This window comes from Lepidochelys kempii, chromosome 1, assembly GCF_965140285.1.
Source record: "Lepidochelys kempii isolate rLepKem1 chromosome 1, rLepKem1.hap1, whole genome shotgun sequence".
NCBI lineage: Eukaryota > Metazoa > Chordata > Testudines > Cheloniidae > Lepidochelys > Lepidochelys kempii.
Window position 1 is genome coordinate 265,289,648 of NC_136380.1, and position 27,699 is coordinate 265,317,346.

The following is a 27,699-nucleotide window of genomic DNA, read 5'->3' on the forward strand; positions in this document are numbered from 1 at the left end:
TGCAAGTGAACAGTTTATTTTAAGAAAAAGATTAAATACAGAATACTGTGAGTTTCATGCAGGCATTTTCAGCTGGAGCCATCGTGTTAAAATGCAGGTCAACATTCAGTTTACATTTGCATGTAACCTCGACCTGTCCTACCCCAACTTAGAGCCGGAGGCTCCGCAGCTGCCAAAACAGGTCATCTTAGGGTGTCGGTTCTTCAGTACAGCCATTGTTCCTGTAGCTGAACAGGTTCCTATCTGCAGTGATTTGCTGTTTGTAAAAAAGTTTTGGTCCAGGTAATTCACCTTCTTCTCTTCCACGTAGTTTGTTCCTCTATGGTTAACACTGGATTTCATAACACATCTGGTTCTTTCCTATCAGTGCTGCTCAGTTTAAGGTTTCTGAGCAAGTAAGGTTGTTAATTTGATCTTCCCATCCATTGAAGCAGTGAGGCAGGTCCCACAATCCATGGCTGTGCACCAGTCCACGGTGACTACTGGGGCCCTGTGTCCTCCTAGGGAGAGGCAGCTCTCCAGGATCTTCTCGTCACTGTTCAGCTGAAACAGGAGTTGGGAAGACAGATCACAAGAACTTATTAAAGCAGGTTTCTTCCCAGAAGCAGCTTGCTCAACTGGGAATCTAAAGCCTGACATAACCTAGGTGCCCCAATAGGCACATGTCCTTCAGTTGTGTCAAGGACAAGTTTGGGCTTTAGGTAGATATGTGGAGGAGGGAAATGGTCATTTTTCTTCCTTAAAGTACTTTAAAAAGGCACCCAGTAGAAGGAAATTCATACTAGATCCAGCAATAGCGTGCACAGAGTACATCAGGTAGAGCAAAGGGGCAAAATTAGCCAGCAAAATGCAACTTTGGTTGTGATTTTGGCACTAAGCTATCCTGAGCCTGTAGAAGTCTATCCCATCCAACACATATCGGATTCTTCCTAGGCATTTACAGAAAGGAAAACTGCTTCAAATGGGGCTTTTGTAACAAAACAATCTACCTGCTGTGCACCACTGTTAAGTGTGTATGCACCCACAAAAAAAAAAAAATCAGACTTACCAGTGAGCCCAGCCTGTGCTACAAGTTGGTGGTGGCCATTTACTGGCTCAAAGTACTAACGGATTCTTGCAAAAGGCTGCAATTTCAGCCTCTGGATAAGGAAGCTTGTTTGTGTCAGTTCCAACAACCCCCCATTGTTTTTCATACCCTTACCTTGTAGATGATGCCCCCAGTGGAGGAACAGGTCAGCATGTAGTTTCCTTCAGAGTCAAAAGCAAAAAGCCTTCCTCGCGGGACCTGGACTTGCTTATATCCACTGTATCCTGAGAGCACGAAGGGGCCCGTGGCATCCATGGGAAGGGCGTACTCAGACACTTTTGAGCCACTTTTGTGAATATTCCACTGAATAAACTAGGACAGCAAAAGAGGGGATAAAAGTTTCCAGTGAAATAGATTCATGGTAGAGGTATCACAGAGTTCAGTACTATTCATAGAGTTTAAGACTAGAAGGAAGCATTATGATCTAATCTGATCTGCATAACGCAGCCCATAGAATCTGACCCAGTCAGCCCTTTATCATGCCTCTAATTTTTGGCTGAGCTGGAGCAGATCTTGTAAAATGACACCCCAGTGATGGGGAATCCAGCCCATCCCTAGGGTAAGTTGTTCCAATAGGTAATTGCCATCACTGGAAACTGCCTCGCCCCTTGGGCCGTACTACCACAACAGAGATCCATGCAGGTGCTCTAAGTGGAGCCCTCCATCATACAACAGAGGGAGCTGCTGGCAGGGTGCTCTCTGCAGAGGGTCCCTGGCTCTGGAACTCGCTCCGCATTGGTCAGGCAGCCCTGCAGTGCGTCGGCCTTCAGGGCATGTTACAAGGTTTACCTTGATGAAGGCTCTTGGGCAGGGGAATGCTGCTTCAGGCATGAGTTTGAGGCATGAATCATAGAATATCAGGGTTGGAAGGGACCTCAGGAGGTCATCTAGTCCAACCCCCTGCTCGAAGCAGGACCAATCCCCAACTAAATCATCCCAGCCAGGGCTTTGTCAAGCCTGACCTTAAACTTCTAGGGAAGGAGATTCCACCACCTCCCTAGGTAACGTATTCCAGTGTTTCACCACCCTCCTAGTGAAAAAGTTTTTCCTAATATTCAACCTAAACCGCCCCCCACTACAACTTGAGACCATTACTCCTGGTTCTGTCATCTGCTACCACTGAGAACAGCCTAGATCAATCCTCTTTGGAACCCCCTTTCAGGTAGTTGAAAGCAGCTATCAAATCCCCCCTCATTCTTCTCTTCCAAAGACTAAACAATCCCAGATCCCTCAGCCTCTCCTCGTAAGTCATGTGTTCCAGTCCCCTAATCATTTTTGTTGCCCTCCGCTGGACGTTTTCCAATTTTTCCACAAATTGGTCGATTTTCTCTTTGTTTTAGGTTAAACTAGCCATTGCTGTTATATGGTTCAGGCTGTTGCTGGCCTCTATTTATGGTTATTAGTGGCTTTAAATAATGATTGGACACACTCAGTTTATGATGGCACCTTAGGCCTGGGCAGCAAATATCTTTAGTCTCATAAATCCAAATACAGCGACTAAGCCACTTCCCAGCTTGGGATCTCCCCTGAGTTAGCCATCCCAAGAGCCACCTGACTTGCTTGGATATTTAACATATACACTGGAAGGAAGATGGGGTTTGGTTGGCTGTCTTAGCAGCACAGCAACAAGCATCAGCACTTGTCCATCTTTGACCCAATCTCAATTAAAGGAGTATTCCAAGGGGTGGGCAGAGGGGGGATAGGAGCTCTCCACGCTGGGGAAGACATTCAGGTTTAGTGTAGGAAGATACTGAAATCAGATTTTAAGCTCCTTGGAGCAAGGACTGTGTTATACCTCTTTACAGCGCCTGGCACACTGCATGCATTCAATACACAGTGGAATGAACAACTCTTCACCCACCTCTTCTCTTCAGTTGATCAACCACTTCCTCCTCAGACCACTCATCACTACTTCCTTATTACAATACTTGCTTCACAGCACTTGCACCCACCAGGAACTGCTCCCAGTGTGCATCAGAGGTAAGTGTTCCCCCCCCCCTTGAACCGCCTTCTCCCATGTGGACTGGCCTGCCTGCCAAGAGAGGGAAACAGCCCCAGGGATGGAATTGTCAATGCACAATAAAAGAGCCCATCCACTCTAGCTGTGCAGGAAGGAACAGCACGCAGCGCAAAGACAACACAGCTGATGAACAGGGAGAACATGTCACTACCACACCTGTGTAGGATCTCGCTACCTTCTTCTCGCCGTGAGGTCACGCAGAGCCTACCTTCCCATCTTCTCCTATGCTGTAAACTGTGTTTTCATCATAGCTGAATTCGACAGAGTAGACCTCCCCGTCATGCGCTGTCCAGCTCAGAGCACACTCATGCTGCTGCATATCTGAGGGGAGAGCAATCCCTGAACAGTCACTATGCACAGAGGTGGGAAACAGAGAAAGGGCTCTTAAAACTGAAGGCACGGTGTCTTGTGCCTTCCCTCCACACAGCATGCAGTTCCCCATTCTCCAGCCATGCCAATTTCCCTTCCACCCACCCCAGCCCAAGGATCCCTCACATGTATCGTTCTTCTATTATCCCAAAAGGCCCTGTATCCAAGCCCACTTCCTCTGGCTTTATAGGGCTGTACACCCATTCCTCAGAGCATCACCAGATGAGATAAGAGGCTGCCAATGGTAGCCCAATGGCTTCTCTAGGCAATCCCCTGTCCAGCAGTACAACACGCCAGGACAGACGAACACAGAGTGTGTTATTTAGGAAAACAGGATAGCATTTTTCCCGGCAATCTTCTTATGCAGGAAGACACTAGGTTCTATCACAGAACGTAGTGGTCTTAAATGCCTCCCTTCAGCTAGAGGAAGGTTCTTCCCTGTAGCGTGGAGGGGAAGTGGAACATGAGGAAAGGTAGAACTACCTCTTGTGGAGGGGTAAGGCGCAATGAGGAAAGCTGTGGCGAAGGCTGCAGCCTACTGTAACAGCCTACCTGCCTGTCTACACAAATTTGTCACTAGAGCAAAGACACTTGAGAGCATCAAATGCAATTTTGCCTTCCTTTTTAACCTCCAAACTCATTTGGACAGGGAAGGAAGATTGTGCATGCCGACGGCCTGACGCAGAGCCACACTGAGCCAGAGAACAAGTGACCTCCCTCAGAGAGGCCACAGTGCGTTCAGAAGACGATGGCACTCAGTCCTTTTAAACGGTCATTTCCGTCATTCTAGGATCCTCACTTCTGCCTAGCACGAGTGACTGATGGTCTCTCAGCACATCAGTCTGAAGGCTTAGCTAGGCAAGTGCAAGTCCAATGCTGACAGAGGAGAGAACACTGAGCAGGATGCGGGGCTTCCACACACACAGGTATGGGCTAAAGCATACAGAGAGAATGAGCTGGAAACAGCCGACGGGAAGGGGAGAGAACAGCTCGCTGGCAGTACTCATCTTTGGACCAGATGGTCATGAACTGATGCCTTACTCCAGAGCCTTCCAAGGGAAGCAGTGGGAGCAAAAGGCCTATCCGGCTTCAAGATTAAACTCGATTAAGTTTATGGAGGACATGGTATGATGGGATAACATGATTTTGGCAATTAATTGATCTTTAACTATTCATAGTAAATAGGCCCAATGGCCTGTGATGGGATGTTAGATGGGGTGGGATCTGAGTTTCTACAGAGAATTCTTTCCTGGGTATCTGGCTGGTGAATCTTGCCCACATGCTCAAGGTTCAGCTGATCACCATATTTGGGGTCAGGAAGAAATTTTCCTCCAGGGCAGATTGGAAGAGGCCCTGGGGGTTTTTTGCCTTCCTCTGTAGCATGGGGCACGGGTCACTTGCTGGAGGATTCTCTGCACCTTGAAGTCTTTAAACCATGATTTGAGGACTTCAATAGCTCAGACATAGGTGAGAGGTTTATTGTAGGAGTGAGTGGGTAAGATTCTGTGGCCTGCATTGTGCAGGAGGTCAGACTAGATGATCATAATGGTCCCTTCTGACCTTAATATCTATGAGCCTGGGCTCACACCAATGTGATTTTGGTGCTGTGTTAGGGGTAATTGCACTGCTTGAAGTGCCACTCACCAGATGAGAGGTTAAGCTGAGCTTCCACCTGTTCTTGGGGGCCGGAGGGGAAGGAGAAGAATTCTATGACATTTCAACGAGCATCCAACTTCCCCCACTAAAAACTGGTTCCAATAAATCATGCTTGCCCCAAGGAATAGCTCCCAGACTAGGGGCTGCCATCTCTGCCTTTAGTCACGGCACTACCCATGTGTACCTCATTGCGTTGAGGAGCACTCTGGGGACAGTTCAGCTAGGAAAAGCGAAACAGGACCCAAGTTGTCATCTGAGACCCCCGCTTACCAAAGAGACGAATTATTCCATCCGCTGCTCCAGTGACCAACAGGTTGCCGTTGTGGTTAAAGGCTGTGCAGTTTGTGGCAATGGGCTCAGGTTCAAGAGAAAACTGGAGCTAAAAGGTAAAGTCACCATTAGTGGATTTCACTCTGTGCTTATGTCCTTACAAACCTCTTCCATGGGGCAGATACCACCAAGGTATCCAGTTTGTTTAGCCAGACTTCAGACTGACAGCCCTCCCTCCACAACCTGGAATCCCACCTCCTCACTTTCACCCTACCTACGCACCCTATGACCACCTCTAACTGCACCCCTGGATGGTAGCTGCATTTCGTCAGGACGTGTTAGTTGACAGAACCAACAGTTCAGCTTGGCTGAGTCAGAGCTTTCTTGGTCATGGCTCCAAGACTACAGAACCAACTTCTGCCAATTATTAGACAGAGTCTGAGCATAGTCTGCTCAGACTGGTCATAGGGACAGGATGACAGGGCGCACGACTCCCCTTTGAGTCTTACCCTTCCATATAAAAAGCTAGGAAGCAAAGAAGCCAGGAGAGCTATATCCCCTCTGGGAGGCTTTTCCTTACACAAATATGTCAATAAATGCACCCAGATGCTACAGGCACTTTAGAAATAAAAGGAATAATGCATTGTATGTTGATCCCTTTACATTCAGCCTGACGACTAACGTGACCGGCCAAGGCTGTGGCACTGAGTGTTCATAATACTGTGGTTTGCTCAGCTACCTCAGCATCAGTGCTAAGTGGAAAATGTGAACCTTGAACGTGTCCCTCACGTGCTAACCAGGCAGCACAGGGGGTGGCAGGAGCAACCTGGCTCTGCTAAAAATACCTCAGATTGGGACAACAGAGGCTGGAGAAAGCAACATTCAACCATGTAAGCCCTCGCAAGGGCTAGGGAAGAGAAGAAAACAAGGGGCTGGGGTATTCTGAAGGAACCCTCAAAAATAAGCCTGGTTAGTTACTCAGTTGTGGTTTTATTTGGGAAGTGGAGGAGAGTGAGATTGCTAATTAAAGAGGGGGCTAGGAGAAAAAATGCTTCCTTGTTCTTAGTGAGAAGATTCAAGGAGTGAAGACATGAGACAATACCTGCTGCTTCATGGTTTTAGTGTCCCACAGAAGCAGCTTCCCTGGAACTTGGTTCATGCCTCTCCCTCCAGTATCAGAGGCTGTGAGGTCCAGCTGGTTGATCAGGCTTGGTGCTGCAGCGGAACAAACAAAGGAAGCGCCACCTGGGCTGCACGCAAGTGAGAGGATCCTGAAATACACAGCACCCACAGTCAACTTGGTCCCTCTGGATAAGAAACCCAGAGAGGGAGCCCAAAGTGGGCACCATTCCTAGCTCTCCCCCTCACCCAGGTAGAAATCCCCCCCCCAGAAAGGCTGCTTTGGCAAGGCCTTCAGAGCAGCAGCAGCCGGCGGCCATGCAGGATTAGGACTTACGTGTTTCATGACAACCTGACATGGTAACCACACCACATCCCCAACCCAAGACAATTCTTGCTGCTAGCAAAAACAGTCTGTGCTGAGGGGGTTTGGTGCTGCTAGCCAGAATGCACACACATTAACATGTCTTCAACAGCATCTGCTCACTCACTGGAGGAGGGGGTTATTTCCGTGTTGGGATAGAACTTGATATTGTGCATAAAGAACATAATTTAGAGTGCTGTGCATTAGTCATGGCAGAATACGGTGGCCACCAGAGTTAGTACTAGTTAAAGGTAATTCATAATGGACTAATTAAAAGTCGCACAAAAGATGCCAGACTTCTCAATGTAGGGATATTAAAGCCCACTAACACACTTTGGATTACAATAAGTGTCCTGCTTGTCTGCTGCTAGACTAGACCACATGCAGAGTTGATTTGTCACTTCAGTGATATGTCCATCTTCCTGGCAAACATCTATATGATGGCTCTGAGACTTAGTAAGCATCCTGAAAAAAACTCTACAGAGGACTAGAAGCAGGTTGCTATCAAGAAGTAGTGTGCAATGAAACAATTCCTGTTACACAAGGCAGTTGTTTCACACAGGACCAGACAGAAACTGCCTTCGGAAATAGGGGCTGGGTAACAGAGTCTTATGAATGCAGGAGAAACTTTGAAAGCACATCTACTCTTCAACAGACAGAGGAATGCAAAGAGCTTTTCAGGATTACCTGGGCATGTCTTCATCAATGTTAATTTCACAGAGATTCTTCTTGGCTTCGGTGTCATAGAGACGAACTGTCCCAACCCCGCTGCCCAGCAACAGCTTGAAACCAAGCATGAGGGAGAGAAATGGAAAGTAAGGAACTGAGGATGATGGCTCTGCCCCCAAACCACTACACCACATGGGAAATCTTCTCTTTAGAACACTCACTTCTGACTACATATCAATCAGAAAGTTTCCTATCCCCTTGTGGATATCCACAGGAGACTGGCTATATTCCAAGGGAGTTTACTCTTAGAAAGCCCCTAAAGCATGGTGTTAGTGAGAGGGGTAAGTTTGTGGCCACTTTGGAAACAGGACTAGGTTAGGACCCTGGGGAGGAACAAGTCATCTTCCAGAAGCAGGATATGCACTGCAGGAGTATGGGGAGGAAGAAATGGTGTCAGATTAAGAGTAGAGATCTGGCGTAGAGCAAAAACGGTCATGGAGCCTACAGAATGACAGGGGAGAGCTAGGGAGACAGGGATGCCTCCTTCTTGGGGGAGAGCTAGGGAAACAGGGATGCCTCCTTTTGTTCAGGGGAAGGAGAAATATAAATTTAAATGGGCCAAGTATATACACATCAGCAATATTAATGCATCTGTCCCTGCTTTTATTAAGAGAAAACAATAATTCGGCTTTGGATTTTCATCTTCTCATGCTGCTGAATCCCACTGGATGTGAACCCATTACTTTTAAAAATCCTCAGGCCACAATTATCAGTTGGGGAACAAGCAGTAGAGACTTCTAAGCAAGAAAGATTACATTTGCATGAAATGTCTCAGTAAGAACAAGGGAAGTAAAACACCCAAACAGCAGAACTAGCTTTAATTGGACAGCATTTCAGACGGAGCAGCAAGACATTAGAAACTCCTTAATATGAACAACCTTTCCCGTCACAGGACCATTTCCCTCCCACTTTGCCCACCTGGGATGATGTAAAATCCTATTATTGTGTCCCATAGAATTACAGACAATAAAAGTTACTCAGGTGAATGGACTACACAGAAATTAAGCCTTGTCCTATTATCCAGTAGGATAAGGAGTAGTGCTCTTCACTTCCACAGGGCCGGTCTTCTGAAAGTCTCAAGCCACTTAATGAAAATTAAATAAGCTTTAGTGTCCCCGTGAGAAAGCTGTTATCCACCCAACTCTGGAAAGGGGATAACTGAATTGGCCAAGGCCACACAGCAAGTCAGGAAACAGGAGCCAGCACCCCAACTTCCAGTCCTTTGGTCTACCTACTAAAGCAGGCAGCACTGAATTTCTGCTGAGTTGTTCCAGATATACTCCCACTCTCTCCTCTGTTTCAGCTCTTCATCCCCTAAATTTACAACTCCCTTCCATTGTCATAGATTCCAAGACCAGAAGGGGCATTTGTGATCATCTCCTCTGACCTCTTGTAGAACTCAGGCCAGAGAACTGCCCCAAAATAATTCCTAGAGCAGATCTTTTAGGAGAACATCCAATCTTGATTTAAAAACTGCCAATGATGGAGAATTCACCTTGGTAAATTCTTCCAATGGTTAATTACTCTCAGCATTAAAAATGTACACCATACTTCCAGTCTGAATAGGTTCATTTTATACCTTTCACTACTACATTGAAGAGCCCATTATTAAATATTTTTTCCCCCATGATTACAGTCCATAAGTACCTACAAGTTACCCTTTAACCTTCTCTTTGAGTCTATTTAGCTTAACAAAGAGCACAATCTGTCACTATAAGGCATGTTTTCTAAGACACTAATCAGTCTCTTGGCTCTTCTCTGAGCCCTCTCCAATTTATCAACATCCTTCTTGAATCGTTGGCACCAGAACGGGACACAACATTCCAGCTGTGGTTACACCAGTGCCAGATACAGAGGTAAAACAACATCTTTAGTCCTACTTGAGATTCCCGTTTATGCATTCCAGAATCACATTAGCCCTTTTGGTCACCGTGTTACACTCGGAGCTCACGTTCAACTGAATATACCACATCCCCCAAATCTTTTTCAGAGTCCCTGCTTCCAAGGACAGAGTCCCCCATCCTGTAAGTATGGCCTACATTCTTTGTTCCTACATGTATATGTTGACATGTGATATTATCCTGATTTTATTTGAAGTTCAGCAGAACATGCCCATGGATGCATAACCCCTATTTGCTAGGCATCAGTAGCAACTCCGTAGTATACAAGCAGATGTGCTACTTACCAGCCTGTCCCGTTTGGTTGCCCATTCTAAAGAGAGCAGTGGAGATTTGGAAACAGACGAAGCTTTGGTCTGCATCATGGGATTAAAAGACCACACCTTGATGACCCCGTCTACGTCCAAGCTGGCCACCCTCCGCCCAGAGCAATCCACCCTGTGCACAGAAGAAAACATCAACAAGCATTCTCCTTCTTACACTCATGGTTAGAAACGTCTCCCTCTAAACATAGTTCAACAGTCTTCCTTTGCTAGAGCGACATGCAGCCATTTAACTGAAGGTGCTGAGATATCAGGTGCAGTACTAGAATCTGAACAGAATTTCAAAGCGTGATGCCCTTTAGGGACACCCTCCCGCTTTCCCATGGATTTCATTCTCCTGTACGTCACCGGCATTCCCCCCGGAGCAAAGGCACTCACACTATGCCGGCCACCTTGAAATGCTACCTTGGGAGTAGCTCCTATACTCCCTTCCCAAGGAGATAATAATCCTATCCCACCTCCACTGCATGAAAAGTGTCCCCACTACCTGCAGTGCATGATGGAGGAGTGGTGCTCTCCGTATTCTTCCTGGCTCAGGACAATGAACGGCTGCTCCTGTCTGACACCTCCAGCGTCTGTGCTGAACGCGGAAGCTTTGGTGAGGGTTTCCGATGGCTCAATATGCAGCTCAGGTGAGGGTTCTGCCTCAGTAGCACCAGTCTCCGGCTTTTTCTCAACACTCGGCCCCTAAAGCAAGGAAAGAACCCTATAGAAAGTACAGCCAGGCAGCAGTCCTGGGCTAAGAGACTCACATCCATCCTGACAAACTAGAGAACTGAAGAGCTGCGCTACTAGAGGCACAGTTGCTGGTCAGGGGCTAAAATCCTTTTGCAATAACTAGAAGGTTCTTTTGGAGGGAACAGCATTATTACAGTCACAGCGTGTGCCTCGGGCACCTTTCCACAACTGCCCTTGGGAAAAAGAGCATATCGCATGGCGTGCGTCAGGGAGCTTTTATAAAAAAGGTTGGAGTTCTAGTTTTAACCTGATCTTTTTCTAATGAAAGCCTGTCAAAGTGGCAGATTAACCAGACAACTCTGTGAAGGTTTTAAACACCAATGCAGATACGTCACGTCGTGTTCCTCTTCACGCCCAGTTCTGCCTGGCTCAATTTTTATTAGTTATCCAGATCATGGTTATATTTGGATTTATTATTGTATGCAGGCTCTAATCAAGATTGCAGCCCCATGGTGGCAATACATGGGCACAATACAAACACTTAAAGCCAAAGAGTCTATAATCTAAGATGACAAGATAGAGAGAGGGTAGGAGAAATATTATGCCCATTTTACAGATAGGGAACGGAAGTATGGCGATTAAACAATACACCTATATTCACACAGGAAGTCTGTGGCAGTCAGGAACTAAACAAAGGTATCCAGAGTCCCACAAGGTCATCCCTCCTCTTATGACAAGAGATGGAAAGCAGCAGAGCTGGAGATCCCTGGAGACAGCATCTTGTTACAGCATTATTTGGAGAGGTCAAGTTATTCAAAAGCATAACTGGGGATTTTTTTTTTTGTTTGCATTTATACTATTGGCCTGCTTTGAGCAACAGGAGAGAATCAAATCCCATCTGCAGTCACGTGATTGCAAAGAGCCTGTGAAACAGAAGCCTCAGAACGTCACCCTTGTTCACGTCACTTAGCGTGGAAGGGAACACTGCTGAATGCCTGTGGAAAAAAACACTGAATACTGCAAAGGTCACATTGTGGTCTGGATGATCTGGCAGTGCCACCTCACCCAATGAAGAGCCACCTGGAAGGATTGATAAGCACTGCTGTCCCTACCACGTCCTCATAAGGGCCCTCAAGCCCGGGTCTCTGAGATAAGCAATACAAGCTGCTGCTGTCCTGTCTCTTTTACAGTAGGGTTTTCACCAACAACACAGGGCTGTTTTATGTGGCACTACTGACCTACAGGTTTTCTAAAGCCTGAAACGTAGCTTTTCACGGGGTGGCTCCTGTTCTGCAACCTGCCTACCCACAGCAAATCCACTCTTCTGTAAAAGACATGTTGCTAACTCTTACAGGTGAGGCCTCAAGCCTCTGCATTTCTTCCCAGGAAAACCTGTCAAACTGTTCTCCACAGCCCAGGCTGTTACAGTGAAGAATGAGTGGTCACTGGAATAAGAGCTGCTAGCTTCTCTGGGACAGCACCACTTTTTAAAGATAGGGATTTTAATTCTGGCTGACAGCTGGTCGCCAGCTTGTACTGAGGCTTGTCTCTAGGTATCATTGCTGATAAAGTGAGATCAGAACTAAACATCATGCATTTGAAGATGCACAGCTGGGGCCCACTGAAGATGGTGAGGAGGGAGACAGGAGAGAACTCTTCTGACTCCTGCTTTACACCCAGATCCCTCCTCTATTCTGCTAGAAATCTGCAGAAATACTCTATGAATGGGAAAAGAGTAACCGGTTAGCTAGAATAACTGACCTTTCATGTAGCCAAGAGGCGTTAGAATATCAGGCTGGGGATTTTACAAAAAAAGTGCATCTGCCTTATTAAGTTCTACTGCGCGGTACAACAGTACAATGCCAAGACCACCTGTGATATCGCCAAATACCTGGGAAGCTACTTTCGATAACAGCTCCTTTCTTTCCTTCCCATGATCCTGCAGACGCCTCTGACGCTGCAGTACTGAGCTAGGCTCGCTTGTTGTAAGCCCAGTGAAGTGACTCTTTACATCCTTGCAGCCTATTGCCACCTCCTTTCCTTTGGTGCTCTGGAAGGCAAAGAGAAGATCTGTAAAACCTGAGCCCTGTTAATGCCCTGTGCCAGACCTTTGAATAAAAAGCAAAATGGGAGGCGAGATACCAGCTGCTCTCAGACCAATGCAGCACTAGAATGATGGCCACTCAGTCCTGGGATCCAGACGAGAACAAGATGGTAGATTGCAGGAGGGGGTTTTCCAGGTTCAAGGATAAGCCAATAGCAGAGGTGGCGCAGGTTAGCTCCTTGGCTATTCAAGCATCATCTTACAATGAACCCACTGAAGAATTACCTGATGGTTTGATGGTTCTTTCTTCCCTAACAACATCCCACCAGCCTGCGTTGGGGAGACTCCAGTTGTCAGAGCTGGTCTAGAAGGGCCCTTCTTACCCTGAGAGAGCAGAGAGGATAGGAAGCCCCCTCGGGACTGAAGAGAGTGTGCGGTGCTCCTCTGGCTGTGTGTCATATCACTGGTTTAAAAAAATAAAAATAAGACACCTGAAAGGGGTGTAACCAGAGCACCAACCTGGACAGATCTAATAACCGAGGAGTGGGGAGTACATTGCTTCTAGTTTCCAAAATACAGAGATTCATTCCCGCGGGCTGATCCATCCTGTGGTAAAATCAGGTTTTAAAAACAAAACAAAAAGCCTCACCATGTCAACATTCTCAGCCCATGGGAATTCATTCAGAATTCAGCCAACAAACTAAAGCTGCCTTTCAAAGACCCTGGGAGGCACTGGGCCCATGTCAGGCTTTCACTGAAGTGTTTTCAGGTCTGGGGGGAACCTTTAAGAAGATTCCAAATCAGGTACTTAAGAGAGACTCTTGGAAACACTAAAGCTCAAGTTCTCAGAAGTGCCCACTAATCTTGGATTCCCAATGTGAGATGTCAGTGGGCCTTCCCAGCAGTGCTGAGCACCCCAATTCCAACTGACTTCACCAGCACTTACTGATGTTCAGCAGTTCTGAAATGCAGGCCTCAAATCGGGCACCAAACAATTAGTGAAGTTTAGGCCTCTGTGTTCCAAATCATCTCCACTCCCATACACCCCCCTTGCCAGAGAGACAGCATGAAAAAAGAGGAAGCCCAAGATGCTAGCTGCTGTACCACTTCCCAGTGTCTGACTTCAAGAACCTGTACCCACTGCAGTGTTTATAGTTAATGACACAATATTTCCATTCCAGCCACTTCAACTCATTCAGCTTGCAGGCTGCAATTTCCAAGCTTGGTCTCAACCCAAAGCCTGTATATTTGTTCTAAAGGAAAGAGTGACCGAAATCACTTTAGTCATTTGAGTTGCGCAGATAAGAAAAGCCACGGATGCTGTCAGTTTTTCCTCATACAGATACACAAAAGCGACATTGGGAAAATATTTTTCTTTTTTGCCCCTTTCTTTTCCTCAAATACAGCTGAACTTTAAAACTTTCCATGTGGCTCAGTACTCAATGCATCAATCCCTGGATAAAATTCTATGGCTTGTGTTATGCAGGATGACAGACTATAGGATCATAATGGTCTCCTGTTCTGCCCTCAAAATCTATTAATTTGATAAGCTCAAAAATGAAGCTCTAAGCAGTTGAAAGCTCCTTTTCTGTGCATGCACTCAAAACTACACAGCTTTGTTTAGATCACTGCCAGCAGCATTAGAGATTCGCTCAACTCTGCAGTGCCTCAACTCAAATAAAATAGATGCAGGGAAAGTCCAAGTCCCAGTAAAATTAATAAATAGCTCTCGTTGCCAAATTTATGTTCCTAGAATAATCTTGTAAGATGTAGACATGCAAACTAAATTCAAGTTTGAAGACTAGGCCTCACAAAAAATAAGAGTTTAATTCAATACACGTCAGCCAGCTAGACAATCTTGCATCATCACTTGCATAGCCATGATCTCCACTATGGCTTACTGGTTTCAGACTGGGCAACAGGCACACACTTTAAAATAGTGTTTCTGGAGCCAGCTCATTGGTCTGGTGGTTCTGAGTGCCACTCTGCAGGGCGGAAGAGAGCCTTTTGCTCATGTTAGCAAGTGCTGCGAGAACTGTAAGGCAGCGAGGTAACCCCGCTGCAGCAGGGAAGTGTCTTAAGAACAGCCACACTGGGTCACACTAAAGGTCCATATAGCCCAGTATCCTGTCTTCCAACTGTGGCCAATGCCAGGTGCTTCAGAGGAAATGAGCAGAACAGGTAATCATCAAGTGATCCAACCTCTGAAGCCCATTCTCAGCTTCCAGCAACAGAGGCTAGGGACACCATCCCTGCCCATCCTGGCTATTAGCCATTGATGGACCTATCCTCAATGAACTTATCTAGTTCTTTTTTGAATCCTGTTATACTCTTGGCATTCACAACATCCTCTGGCAAGGAGTTCCACAGGTTGACTGTGAGTTGTGTGAAGAAATACTTCCTTTTGTTTGTTTTAAACTTGCTGCCTATTAATTTCATTGGGTCACCCCTAGTTCTTGCGTTATGAGAAGCAGAAAAGAACACTACTTCTTGCTCAACAGCAACCAGAGTCACGTAGGAACAGCATTTATAGGCAGGTGCCAAAGGGTGTCCCCAGCTAGTAAGATAGGTAGATGTGAGGCAGGAACTCCACCCCTCAGAGACTACAGTCATGGTCCAAAACAGCGTAGTATCACTGAGGTAAGATGTGGTTTTGGACCACGACTATAGAAAAGTCATTATTTAAGGGCAGAATAGCTGCTGGCGTGGGAATGTCAGAGCTCTGACAGGGACACAGAATAATGGGCCCCCACCAAAAGGGAAGAACAGGAGAGACAATCCATTGCGTCACACAATTCATTTCTGCGAGATGAAATCCTACCCAAGTGGGATTCTATAAGAAATTTCATCACTTCACATGCTAGGTGCATAAAGGAGGGAAAGGGCTCTCATCACAGCACAAAAGTTTAAGAGGCTGTCATCCCCTGTAGCTGCCTGACCCTACCGAGACACTCACAGCTCACTGTCCCCAAGTCGATCCATGTTGGACACGTAAGCAGGCAGTTTGTGGTGGACAACTGACTCCTCCTCCTCCTGCTGCTGCTCCTCTTTCTTCATTCGGCAGGTCTCAGCCTGCAAGGCAAAGAGCTACAACAAGGGAACAGAGTTAGTTGAGGTTTCACTTGATTCCCCTCCATGTCAATGACAAGCGACACCACCACCATGTGCCATTTCTTAGCCCAGCAGCGCTAGTCCAACAATTCTAGTAGGTTGTGGAAAAAAGTGGAGTTGCTCTGACTGGCTCAATGTTGAATACTTATTCAGAGCAGCAGAGAACAATCAATGGTTTGTGCACATGAAATCACTGCCTGCTAAAACCCCTCACTTTTCTCCACAAGCAGCTATTCTAGTGTTGCTTTCTCCTCTGCCAGCAAGAACTATGAAAGCAAACTAGCTCGAGCGAGTCAGTACTTCATGAGGCTTCTGGTTTTTCAGGTAGAAGAGGGACATAGATAAGATTCATATTTAATTTCTCACCTATTAGTAACATCCTAAGTGACTGAAAATTAAGGGACTTTAAGAGTCTAGTTTTCTTATCATACTGTTCACTTATTGTACCTCACTCAACCTGGACAGTGAAACCACAATGATCCAGATTCACTTCTTACTCCCCACAGATTTCAAAGGAAAGCTGCCATTTATTCACAAAATGCGAATTAATTCTTAAAAAAAAATTTAAGATGTTTCACAGGTAGCTGTCCCCTTTCTAATTTGAACTAATATCCCGAGCCAGAAAGAAGAAGAAAAAGAAGGGGAAGAAAAAAAAAAAGTATTGTTTTACCAAGTACAGTTTAAAAGTTGACACTACATTCTACAAACAAAGCCAAGTAACATGGCAAGGATAAAAGACAGCTTCAGTTTGGCTGACAAAAGTAGTGCATGATAGTATGAATTTTTAGATATCAAATTGGAAAAACACCTCTATTACTCCCTACACATGCACTAGCCATCTTCACAGATTCCTTACAGCAAAGGTTTTCAGCCCTTGCACTTTGCATAGACACAGGTCTTCCTGTCCCCAGTAACGGCAGATAAACAGCATGTCAAAAACTACGTTTGGCATCCTTCGGAATCTTAGGACAGGCAAACAATACAGTAGATCAGCTTCCAGTAAAACAGGATATGCATTTCAGGAAGTGGAACATCTGATCATAAAGCTTTTGTGAGGCAGAGGGTAAAGTTTGGAGCTTAAACTCCTAGACTATGTTCCTTTAAAAACTAATTTTAAATTTAGCATATTTGGGGAACTAGACTACACTAAAATCTTGCAACACAAGAAAGGTTTAACTTAAGGTGTGATTTTAAACCAATGTAGTTGAACTGGTGCAAAAAGGCTATGTGGACACTTATTTCAGTTTTGCTTAAATTGACTGGGAACAGGTTTAAGCCAACCCAAAATAAGACATTCTTAAGCCAAAATAATAGTACTCACGTAAGGGCTTGCAATGGTTTAACAGAACTAATTTTTTTTAAAAATAAAACTGGTGAAACTTTCTCAGATAGACAAAGACTGAATAAATCTTTTGAAAGCCAGAATCTTGTCAACAAGAAGCAAAGTTAAACAGAAGCGACAGTAGAACAAAAGCAACAAGAGTCCATTAACCAAACCCCAAAATAATACATTCAAGTGTCTGATTTTGGCATCCTATTTATACAATACACACACACGCACACACACACCCCTCTGACCTTTTGACGCAAAATATCATTTTCTTCCTGTATGAGAGCGCTCCTCTGACATTCGGCATCAAAGTTCAAGATTGCTGGGACAGGTAAGGAAGGTTAAAGAGAAACCCAAAACAGCATTTGCACATCCTATTTAGCTAAGACATTTCCACATAAGTTAATGCACAGAACTCGTCCGGGTTTTGCCTTATAGGCAAGTGGTAGACAGACCAAGTCCGACTAGTCCTTGGAGCAAGCATGGATAGCTAGGGGCATGGGTAAAATCATGGATTTATTCAACTACATCTACTCTGTACTTCCGCAATACCCTCCGTCTGGGGATCTGTAAGTGTTTTTACAACCACTAAAGAATTAATCTCACAACATTTATGCAAGGTAGTAGTATTATTATTCCCATTTTTTGATGGGAAACAGAGAGCCACTGAGGTTAAGTGACTTTCACTGGCTCAAACAAGTGTATGACAGAGCTAGAAGCAGAAGCCAGCTCTCCCGACTTCCAACTCTGGCACAAGGCAAACCTTCCCATCGCTCTATGAAGGTGGACTGGGACTGTAGCTTGTGAACTGTTTACACCTTCTCCCCCCATGATGCTTAGCTTTTCCAGACAATATAGTGAGGCTCTGCCTAGACCAAGATCCAATAGGCATTTCTAGTTTCGTTATGGGCAAAGACCAACTCTTTGCACATCTATTCATTTGTTCAAGGTCTTAATCCCATGCACACAGGCCCTAACAACTTGTAGGAGTTTCAGTGGTCTCTTTCCAGACTTCAGAGTAGCAGCCGTGTTAGTCTGTATTAGCAAAAAGAAAAGGAGGACTTGTGGCACCCTAGAGACTAACCTAGAGAGCTACAGCTTATGCTCAAATAAATTGGTTAGTCTCTAAGGTGCCACAAGTCCTCCTTTTTTTCTTTCCAGACTGAGGCTGTCTCCTGGAACAGTTTAAAGAGCTGTTTTCCAAAACCAAAGATTGTCTTGATTTAAATGTGGATGTTTGCTTGGAATAGTCTTAAAATGATGGCCAAGAGTAATTTCTAATAGAACCCCTCAGTCCTGCAGCCTCTTCTCCATCTCCCCCCCAGAACTGTTATGCAAAGAGACACACTGCTAATATACAAATTGGAAGGTCACTTACAAGAACAAGCATGTAACATCTAACTGGGGGTCAGGACCCCTCAGGGGGTCACGAGGTTATTACATTGGGGGTCGTGAGCTGTCAACCTCCACCCCAAATCCCGCTTTGCCTCCAGCATTTGTAATGGTGTTAAATGTATAAAAAAAGTGTTTTTAATTTATAAGGGGGGGTGTCGCACTCAGAGGCTTGCTGTGTGAAAGGGGTCACCAGTACAAAAGTTTGAGAACCACTGATCCAAACTATCATTTTTTTCTTCTGTATAAAACTGCCCTCAGCCTGATGACATGACACAGTTTTCTTCACACTGGAAAAGGAGTGGATGGAACTCCCCAAAAAACCCAAAGCCACATGAGCACAGGGTTGTACATCCTCCCAATGAGCCATCATGAATCACCTTGCAGCAATTCGAGCCTCTGCTGGTCCAGAAAATGAGGGAAAGGGCTCAAGAACAGGCCTGCATCTCACAGTAGTTCGGTGGTCACTACACCCCAGCCACTAACACTGGGCTAACCTCAGCCCTGACTAAGTGGGAGTTACTTATGCGAGGGCCAAGTTTGGCCCTGCAAGTATAACACTAGTCTTCAATATAAAATAATTGATAGTTCATTAAACAAAATGATCTCTCCAACATCCATGGATGATCACCAAAGATCTGGATTATTGATTTGGATTAGCCTCCACTCTTAGCAACGGTCTTAAGGCAGCATTTAAAGTATTCTATGCCATTAGATTCTTGGCAGTGTTGCTGTAATAAGCAGAACATCACTTTTACTCACTTGAGGGGGTATGAAACAGCTACAGAACAGCAAATATTATTCTGAAGCTAAAAGGATATGCATGCACTGAAATAAGACGCTAAGAAAGTTGTGCAGAGACACAATGAATGTGTCTGCCCACTGTCGTGAGAAATATGTGGCAAAGGCAGGGTTTGAATCTGGGGTGGGGAGGAAGGGCAGAACAAACCAATCCTTCCACTCCACTTGGTTCTGGAGTTGTGAGGCCTGCTTGAGAAAGAACTCCTGTGCCTTGTCATTCCGGTTTGTCTGAAACATATGAAGCAGAATGTGACTTGAGTTTTACCTCTTCCTAGTACAAGAAATCCAAAATATAGTTACCCTGAGCTCAGAACAGAGAGCAAAACCATATACCCAGTCGTATCATCAAAGGGACCAGTGGAAAAGCAACTCAAATTAACACAAAACAAAATGGAAACTATCATGTCTAAAGAATCCCAAATCCATACACTAAAAAAATGCACTGAATCAGATCTCCTTTGTCACAATCACGAAGGTCTTGCCTACGAATGGTTGGGTTTACACCCATTTAAATTAAATTGATTTGAGTTAAACTAGTGCAGCTTGTGTGTTTAGACAAGGTCTAATGGCTTAAGCCCCTAGGGCAAGGAAGGGCATGCCCCGAGTTACTCAATACCTATACCTACAATTGATGGAACCCAAAGAAAATCTCATCCAGTTCTCTTTCACCAGAAGGATGGTGCCAGAACATGTGTCCAGAACAGGGGATTGGAATGGGGGAGAACAGGTCTTCCAAAGACTTTTTTGATGGTTCTGACATCCCCCCTGCAAACCACCCATTTAGCCTACTGACAAGGCTCCTCATGCACAAGTGATGTAAAGTTCCTGGTGTTGTCAGACAGAGTCATAGGGGAAGTGTCACTTGTAACTTAAATCACGAAAAAAGCACCCAGATACTATAGTGATGAGTGCCACAGAGATGCTTGTAATAAATAAAACTCACCCTTCTACACATTGACTCTGTCTTATTACTGACCTCACTCAACCCCTCCACAACTAGAGCCAAAACACCAGGGCCTCCGAGTTATCGGGCCAAATATGGTAATTACTCATTTTATTTGAATGAACACCATTTAAGCAGAATCTTAAGAACAAATGGACTAATATATACCTGAACAGTGTAGATGAGGTAGTAGCGGAATAAACTGGTTTTCAGCTTGTTCACCGTAGGCCGGTACACATCCTCCAAACGACTGAAAAGGCGCCGGTCAAGATAATTCCAGTAATCCCGAAGGGCAGCCAGATCATAACTCTGAACAAACTGCTGCAGCTGTTCCACTATTTTATCCACCTGATGAAGGAAATGGGGAACCAAAAAAGTTCGCTTATTTGTTTCAGTCATGTGACAGTTCCACTTACACAAGAATAGATACACAGCTTGATGCTTGAGGTTTAACCACAAAAGTACAGTTGGAATCAAAGAATTTTTTGCATTAGCTATTTAAGTCAGTAAATAGATATATGTTTTCAATTCTATAGTAACATTCTCCCATCTACAGTATCTTTCAATTGCAGAACAGCTAAAAGTGATACTGCCAATCTTTCGGTCAAAGTTCACATTTTGTAAACACATGCTTTTATAAAACCTATGGCCATCAGAAATGTTTCCACACTTTTTAAAATTGCATTGATAATGTTTTTAAACAAAAATATTCTCCTATAGTTTGAAATACAAATACAAAAACCTGAAAATGAAACTAACTTCATTTATCCAAGATAAGAACAATGCAAAAAGCGAACAAAGAGCATCGTATCAAGTAAACTATATTTTTAACCTTTCACTTTTAAATTACCTACCACAAAGGTTTCCAAGCTTTGGGGCATGCCCCGCCCCCTGTGGGGGCGCGGAGGAACATTCAGGGGGCTCGGCGAGAGCACCACCCAGCCCCGCTCTGTTCCCAGCCTGGGCCCCTAGCCCTGATCTCACCTCTGCTTCCAGCCTCAGATAGATTGCATTACTAGTAAGGGGTGGGGTGCAACAGAAGTAGTTTGGGGATCACTGACTTAGCATATTAGGAACATAGGCATAGAAGCTCATTTGTTTACAACATAGGAGCCTTATGTTGACAGTCCCTTTTAAATTGCTTCTGACACGGACATTGAATGGTGTGGAACAATGATGTAAGACCAGGATTTCAGTGTGCTAATTTCTGATGGCCAACATGAGCCTAAAAAAAAAAAAAAAGATTCTATGCTGGTTACAAAAACACAATAACTGAAACTGCTTAAACTCTCGTTTACTTTTCACCATCAGATATTATCACTTTACTTTTTGCACTTTTTTTAGCTGCTGGACAGTGACACTTCAATCACAATCAGTTACTTGCTGGTCCTTATGCTTGGATTTCACCTACTGCAGGAGGTTTTCATTTTATTCAATAACTTTATTATACATGGCTATACAGTTGGTTGCAGAGAAAGTTGGTCATCTATAAAAATATCTAGATTTAGGGCCTAGAACAAGGTTGCAGTATGACTTATGCCTCGGGCAAACAAAGATAGACACTCACTGGCATTCACAGAACCTGAGCATGTTTAGTCCTGTGGATCACAGGGAGACTGTATCCAATACTGTGTTCAGAGATGATAAGTTCTGTATAATTCTACATAAGTATCTATCTTGTCTATCTAAAATGCTTAAAGGTTCCCAACTGTACATATAAAATAATAATAATTTGTTAAAACTTCAGGAACAAGAATGGCTTAAGTCAAAGTTGTTGATTCTCCTCCAGATCTTTCTGCCCATCTCGATTACATAGCAGGGTTGCAATAGCAGGGGGCTGGACTCAATGACCAGGAGGTCCCTTCCAATCCTATGTCCCTTGTCATATTAGTACCATCTCCAACCACAGCTCACTCTGAAGCTATGAGTTAGCTAGCAGTCAGCTCATCACCAGATGATAATGTATTACCTGCATGCAAATCAAATTATCTAGATTACGAAGCATTTATTGGGAACCACAATACAAGGATCATAATCATAACAACTGCATTTCTATAGCACCTTTCACAGAAGCATATTGCACTCTGCAAAGGGTTAGTGCACTACAATATAGGCAGACATCTATAGCTTTCTAGGAAACTTGGCTCCTATCTCCCAGACAAGGCTTTGGCCATAGCAATCCATAAATCTGACACTTCCAGTCTAGATTATTATAACGTACTGTGTCCGGGAACGAATGTCAACAATGAAGAGGCCACACCATGGACAAAAAGTGGCTGCCCACCTCCTCAGTGAGACAGAGCACCACTAGCTTGTCAGCTTCAGACTCTGATCCCTCCACTGGCTCCTCCTGTTGCAGTTCAAAGCCTTGGTCTTTAAGGCCCTAAAAAGGTCAGGACCTAGGTACATAAGCAACCATACTTCCACCTGTGACCTGCTAAAAGTGTCCTCTCTCTGGAACAACAGAGTTTACAAAACCCCAGCTGAACCACACGGTAGCTGGAGATAAAGTGTTCTCAGAAGAGAGGAATAAGCTATAGGAATAAGCTTCCAAAGGAAGTCAGACTAATCTAGAATCCAGTGACCTTCAGGATACACTGCAAGACCCTCCTCTTTAAGGAGACTAGAGAGACAGGGTGGGTAATGTAACATCTGTTATTGGACCAACTTCTGTTGGTGAGAGGGCTTGTCTACACTTACAGCGCTGCAGCTGGGCCTCTGTAGTGCTTAGTGAAGATGCTACCTCTGCCAGTGGGAGAGTTTCTCCCATCGGCGCAGGAACTCCACCTCCCCAGAGTAGCTAGGGTGATAGGAGAAGTCCGATATAGCGCTGGCTACACCAGGGTTAGGTTGGTATAAATATGTCACTTAGTGTGGATTTTCCAAGCTCTGAGTGGCGCAGTTATACCAACATAATTTTCTAGCCTAGACCAAACCAGACAAAAGCTTTTGAGCTTACATAGAGTTCTTCTTCAGGTCTGGGAAACATACTCAGGCCATGTCTGCACTAGCAATCGGTACACTGTACCGATGCTGCTGTAAGATCTCCCATGTAGCCGTTCTATGCCAACGGGACAGAGCTCTCCCATCGACATAATTAAGTCACCCCCAACAAGTGGCAATAGCTATGTTGGCAGGAGAGCGTCTCCCGCTGACATAGCATGTCCACACTGGCACTTTTGTTGGTGTAACTTAGGTCGTTCAGAGGAGTGGTTTTTTCAACCCCCCGAGCGAAATAAGTTATAGAGACAAAAGTGCTGGTGTGGATGTAGCCTTAGGCCTTATCTACACTGCCACTTTACAGCGCTGCAACTTTCTCGCTCAAGTTTCAGCACTGTAAAGTGGCAGTGTAGACAGCGCACCGACGCTGGGAGCTGTGCTCCCAGCGCTAGTAGCTACTCCCCTCGTGGAGGTGAGTTTTTTTACAGGGCCAGGAGAGCTCTCTCCCAGCACTGGTGCCGCGACTACACAGGCACGTTAAAGCGCTGCCGCAGCGTTGCTCATGAAGACATACCCTTAGAGTGCCACTGCTAAATACGTAGCTGGAACAGAATTCAGCATAAATAATTAACACGTATTTCAAGGTGAACGGTTTCAGAGTAACAGCCGTGTTAGTCTGTATCCATAAAAAGAACAGGAGGACTTGTGGCACCTTAGAGACTAACAAATTTATCTGAGCATAAGCTTTCGTGAGCTACAGCTCACTTCATCGGACGCATACCGTGGAAAATACAGTAGGGAGATTTTATATACACAGAGAACATGAAACAGTGGGTGTTACCATATAGATTGTAACAAGAGCGATCAGGAAAGGTGAGCTATTACCAGCAGGAGGGGGCGGGGGGGGGGAAGGGAAAACCTTTTGGAGTGATAATCAAGGTGGCCCATTTCCAGCACTTTACAAGAACAGTAGGAGGGGAAATAAACAAGAGGAAATAGTTTTACTTTGTGTATTGACACATCCACTCCCAGTCTTTATTCAAGCCTAAGTTAATTGTATCCAGTTTGCAAATTGATGACATCTTCATCATCTGGACCCATGGAAAAGAAGCCCTTGAGGAATTCCACCATGATTTCAACAATTTCCATCCCACCATCAACCTCAGCCTGGACCAGTCCACACAAGAGATCCACTTCCTGGACACTACAGTGCTAATAAGCGATGGTCACATAAACACCACCCTATACCAGAAACTTACTGACCACTATACTTACCTACATGCCTCCAGCTTTCATCCAGACCACATCACATGATCCATTGTCTACAGCCAAGCTCTATGATACAATCACATTTGCTCCAACCCCTCAGACAGAAACAAACACCTACAAGATCTCTATCAAGCATCCTTACAACTACAATACCCACCTGCTGAAGTGAAGAAACAGACTGATAGAGCCAGAAGAGTACCCAGAAGTTACCTACTACAGGACAGGCCCAACAAAGAAAATAACAGAACACCACTAGCCATCACCTTCAGCCCCCAACTAAAACCTCTCCAACGCATCATCAAGGATCTACAACCTATCCTGAAGGATGACCCATCACTTTCACAGATCTTGGGAGACAGGCCAGTCCTTGCTTACAGACAACCCCCCAACCTGAAGCAAATACTCACCAGCAACCACACACCAAAAACACTAACCCAGGAACCTATCCTTGCAACAAAGCCCGTTGCCAACTGTGTCCACATATCTATTCAGGGGACACCATCATAGGGCCTAATCACATCAGCCACACTATGAGAGGCTCGTTCACCTGCACATCTACCAATGTGATATATGCCATCATGTGCCAGCAATGCCCCTCTGCCATGTACAGTGGTCAAACTGGACAGTCTCTATGTAAAAGAATAAATGAACACAAATCAAACATCAAGAATTATAACATTCAAAAACCAGTCGGAGAACACTTCAATCTCTTTGGTCACTCGATTACAGACCTCAAAGTGGCAATTCTTCAACAAAAAGACTTCAAAAACAGACTCCAATGAGAGACTGCTGAATTGGAATTAATTTGCAAACTGGATACAATTAACTTAGGCTTGAATAAAGACTGGGAGTAGATGTGTCATTACACAAAGTAAAACTATTTTCCCTTGTTTATTTCCCCCCTTACTGTTCTTGTAAAGTGCTGGAAATGGCCCACCTTGATTATCACTCCAAAGGTTCCCCCTCCTGCTGGTAATAACGCACCTTTTCTGATCACTAATTACAATCTGTATGTATGTTACACCCATTGTTTCATGTTCTCTGTGTATATAAAATCTTCCTACTATATTTTCCACTGTATACATCCAATGAAGTGAGCTGTAGCTCACGAAAGCTTATGCTCTAATAAATTTGTTAGTCTCTAAGGTGCCACAAGTCCTCCTTTTCTTTATTCAAGGTGAAGTGGCCCGTTAACACCCCTTCAGTCACCGCTCTTTCAGGAAGCATTTCCACTAAAATCAGCATCATGATAAAAGATGTTACTCCCCAAGCCTTTGGCTACACTTGCACGTTATACCGCAATAAAGCCTCCCAGAGCGCTCTACCTTACTCCCCGTCCACACTGTGCCTGGCAAGGCACGTAGAGCGCTCTGACTCCCTTTCTTTCTTTTCTTTCTTTCTTTCTTGCTTTCAGTGAGTGAGTAAGAGAGAGAGGCGGGGGAGGGACGGGGGTCTGTACTCACAAGACAGCTCGCTGACACATTCTCAGCACTCTCTGTCACACTCCAACCTCCCCCCCGCATTTGACAAGCACGTTGCAGCCACTTGAATACTGGGATAGCTGCCCATAATGCATCGCTCCCAATGCAGTTGCAAATGCTGTAAATGTAGCCAGGACAGTGCACTGGCAGCTGTCAGTGTGGACAGACTGCAGCGCTTTCCCTACTCAGCTGTACGAAGGCGGGTTTCACTCACAGCGCTGTACATCTGTAAGTGTAGCCAAGGCCTAAGCAGAGCCTCTACCAGGGAGCGAAGAAAGGTAGAAGACTCCACAAAGTCCATTAGGGATCTCATTGTGCTGATTTATTCATCTCTAGCATCTCAGGGAAGTACTCAGGCACTGCAGTGATAGATGCTAAAAAACTCTAAAATAGATAATGATCTCCCAACACTAAATTCCCCAAGCGCCACAATCCCACAGCAGCAGCAAACTGCCATGGGGTATGGCCTACCCCTTACTCATGTAACCCACCTTGTGGTAGGCCACAAGGACCACCCATGCCCTCACTCGCATTCCCTGATGCCCTGGCAAACCCACACCTTGCACCCATTACCGAGGGTACATGGCTAAGTCATTGTTATTTATTACAAAGCATTCAACCTCACACCAAACCGAGAGGGTCAGGCATAGGGCACGCTGGGTGTCCCAGATTCAGGAGCGAGGGTCTCAAAAGGCTTGCTCACGTCCCCGTCCCCCCCCCCACACCGCCCGCACACTGTACCCCTGCCCCCAGGCGCCAGCCCCATTCCCTCCTTCCCATCTGCTCCCCGCGGGCGCCCCCAGCCCCCGCCCAGGCGGCCTCACCCGGAAGCCCTTCTCCTTGTCCGCCTTGATCTCCGCATCCAGCTGCTTCAAGGCGCCGGTGAAGCCGCGGAACAGCAGATACTCCCGCACCAGCTCGTCCGTGCGCTCGGCCGCCGCCGCCATCAGGCCCCTGAGCCGCCCAGGCAGCCGGCTCACGGCGCAGAGGAACCAGCCCAGGCTGCGGCGAGCCGGCGGCGCCGGACTCCACGGCCCGGCCCCGCCCCTCCGCGGCTAGCCCCGCCCCCTCGCTTCGCCCCGCCCCCTCCCATTCAAGTTCCGCCCACCCATTTCTCCTCCTCTCACATGCCGCCTTCTCCCTGAGGATCCTGGCGGGAGGGGCTGGTGGCTGAGCGAAAAGCTGGCACTGGGCGACAGGGTGCGTCACCTGATAACTGCCCTGTTCAGTTCTTTCCCACTGAAACATCTGGCCCCAGCCGCTGTGAGATGACCGGATACTCGGCTGGAGGGACCATTGGTCTCTGACCCAGTCTGGCCAGTCTTATATACAGCCCCAAGGGGTAGTTCCATGGGGCCAAAGAGCAAAATCAATAATTTATGCTTAGAAACTGGACATCCTTCATTAGTAAGGCTACATTTTAGTCATGGCTATTTTTCGTAAAAGTCATGGATAGATCACAGACAGTAAACAGGTTTCAGAGTAACAGCCGTGTTAGTCTGTATTCGCAAAAAGAAAAGGAGTACTTGTGGCACCTTAGAGACTAACCAATTTATTTGAGCATGAGCTTTCGTGAGCTACAGCTCACAGTAAACAAAAATTCAGGGCTCATGACCTGTCCATGACTTTTACTATATACCCTAACTAAACCTTTGGCCAGGGGGGCGTGGGTGCTCTGGGGGGGGCGGTTCGGGGGCACCATGAGTGCTGGGAGCGTTGGCCCAAGACCCCTGCTGGTGCTGGAGGGAGTGTGCAGGCAGCGGGGGGCGGCCCAGGATCCCTGCTGGTAGTGGGGAGGGGAGGGTCGGTGGGGCTGGCAGACTCCCTACCAGCTTCCCATCGACATGTCCCTGCAGCTCCAAGGGGGAGGGGCAG

The 27,699-nt window shown here is 45.8% G+C and overlaps 1 protein-coding gene across 3 annotated transcripts; it reads right to left on the bottom strand.

Annotated features, from left to right (window-relative positions):
* On the bottom strand, positions 1-26,879 carry WDR91 (WD repeat domain 91). 3 transcript variants are annotated; one of them, XM_073327363.1, is made up of 15 exons: positions 26,649-26,879; positions 20,303-20,482; positions 19,212-19,419; positions 17,247-17,329; positions 15,514-15,644; positions 12,843-13,020; positions 12,405-12,563; positions 10,323-10,522; positions 9,800-9,950; positions 7,573-7,667; positions 6,505-6,673; positions 5,403-5,511; positions 3,316-3,428; positions 1,202-1,399; positions 1-543 (listed from the first exon to the last, which is right to left on the bottom strand). In XM_073327363.1, exons 1-15 carry the CDS (start codon positions 26,769-26,771, stop codon positions 379-381), a joined length of 2,262 nt encoding a protein of 753 aa, XP_073183464.1. In that variant the 5' UTR covers positions 26,772-26,879; the 3' UTR covers positions 1-378. The 3 variants fall into 3 exon arrangements, with proteins under 3 accessions (XP_073183464.1, XP_073183465.1, XP_073183466.1); XM_073327364.1 differs by lacking the exon at positions 1-543 and having other exon boundaries at positions 1,312-1,399; positions 3,264-3,428; XM_073327365.1 differs by lacking the exon at positions 1-543 and having other exon boundaries at positions 1,313-1,399; positions 3,283-3,428.
* Positions 26,880-27,699: the final 820 nt, after the last annotated feature.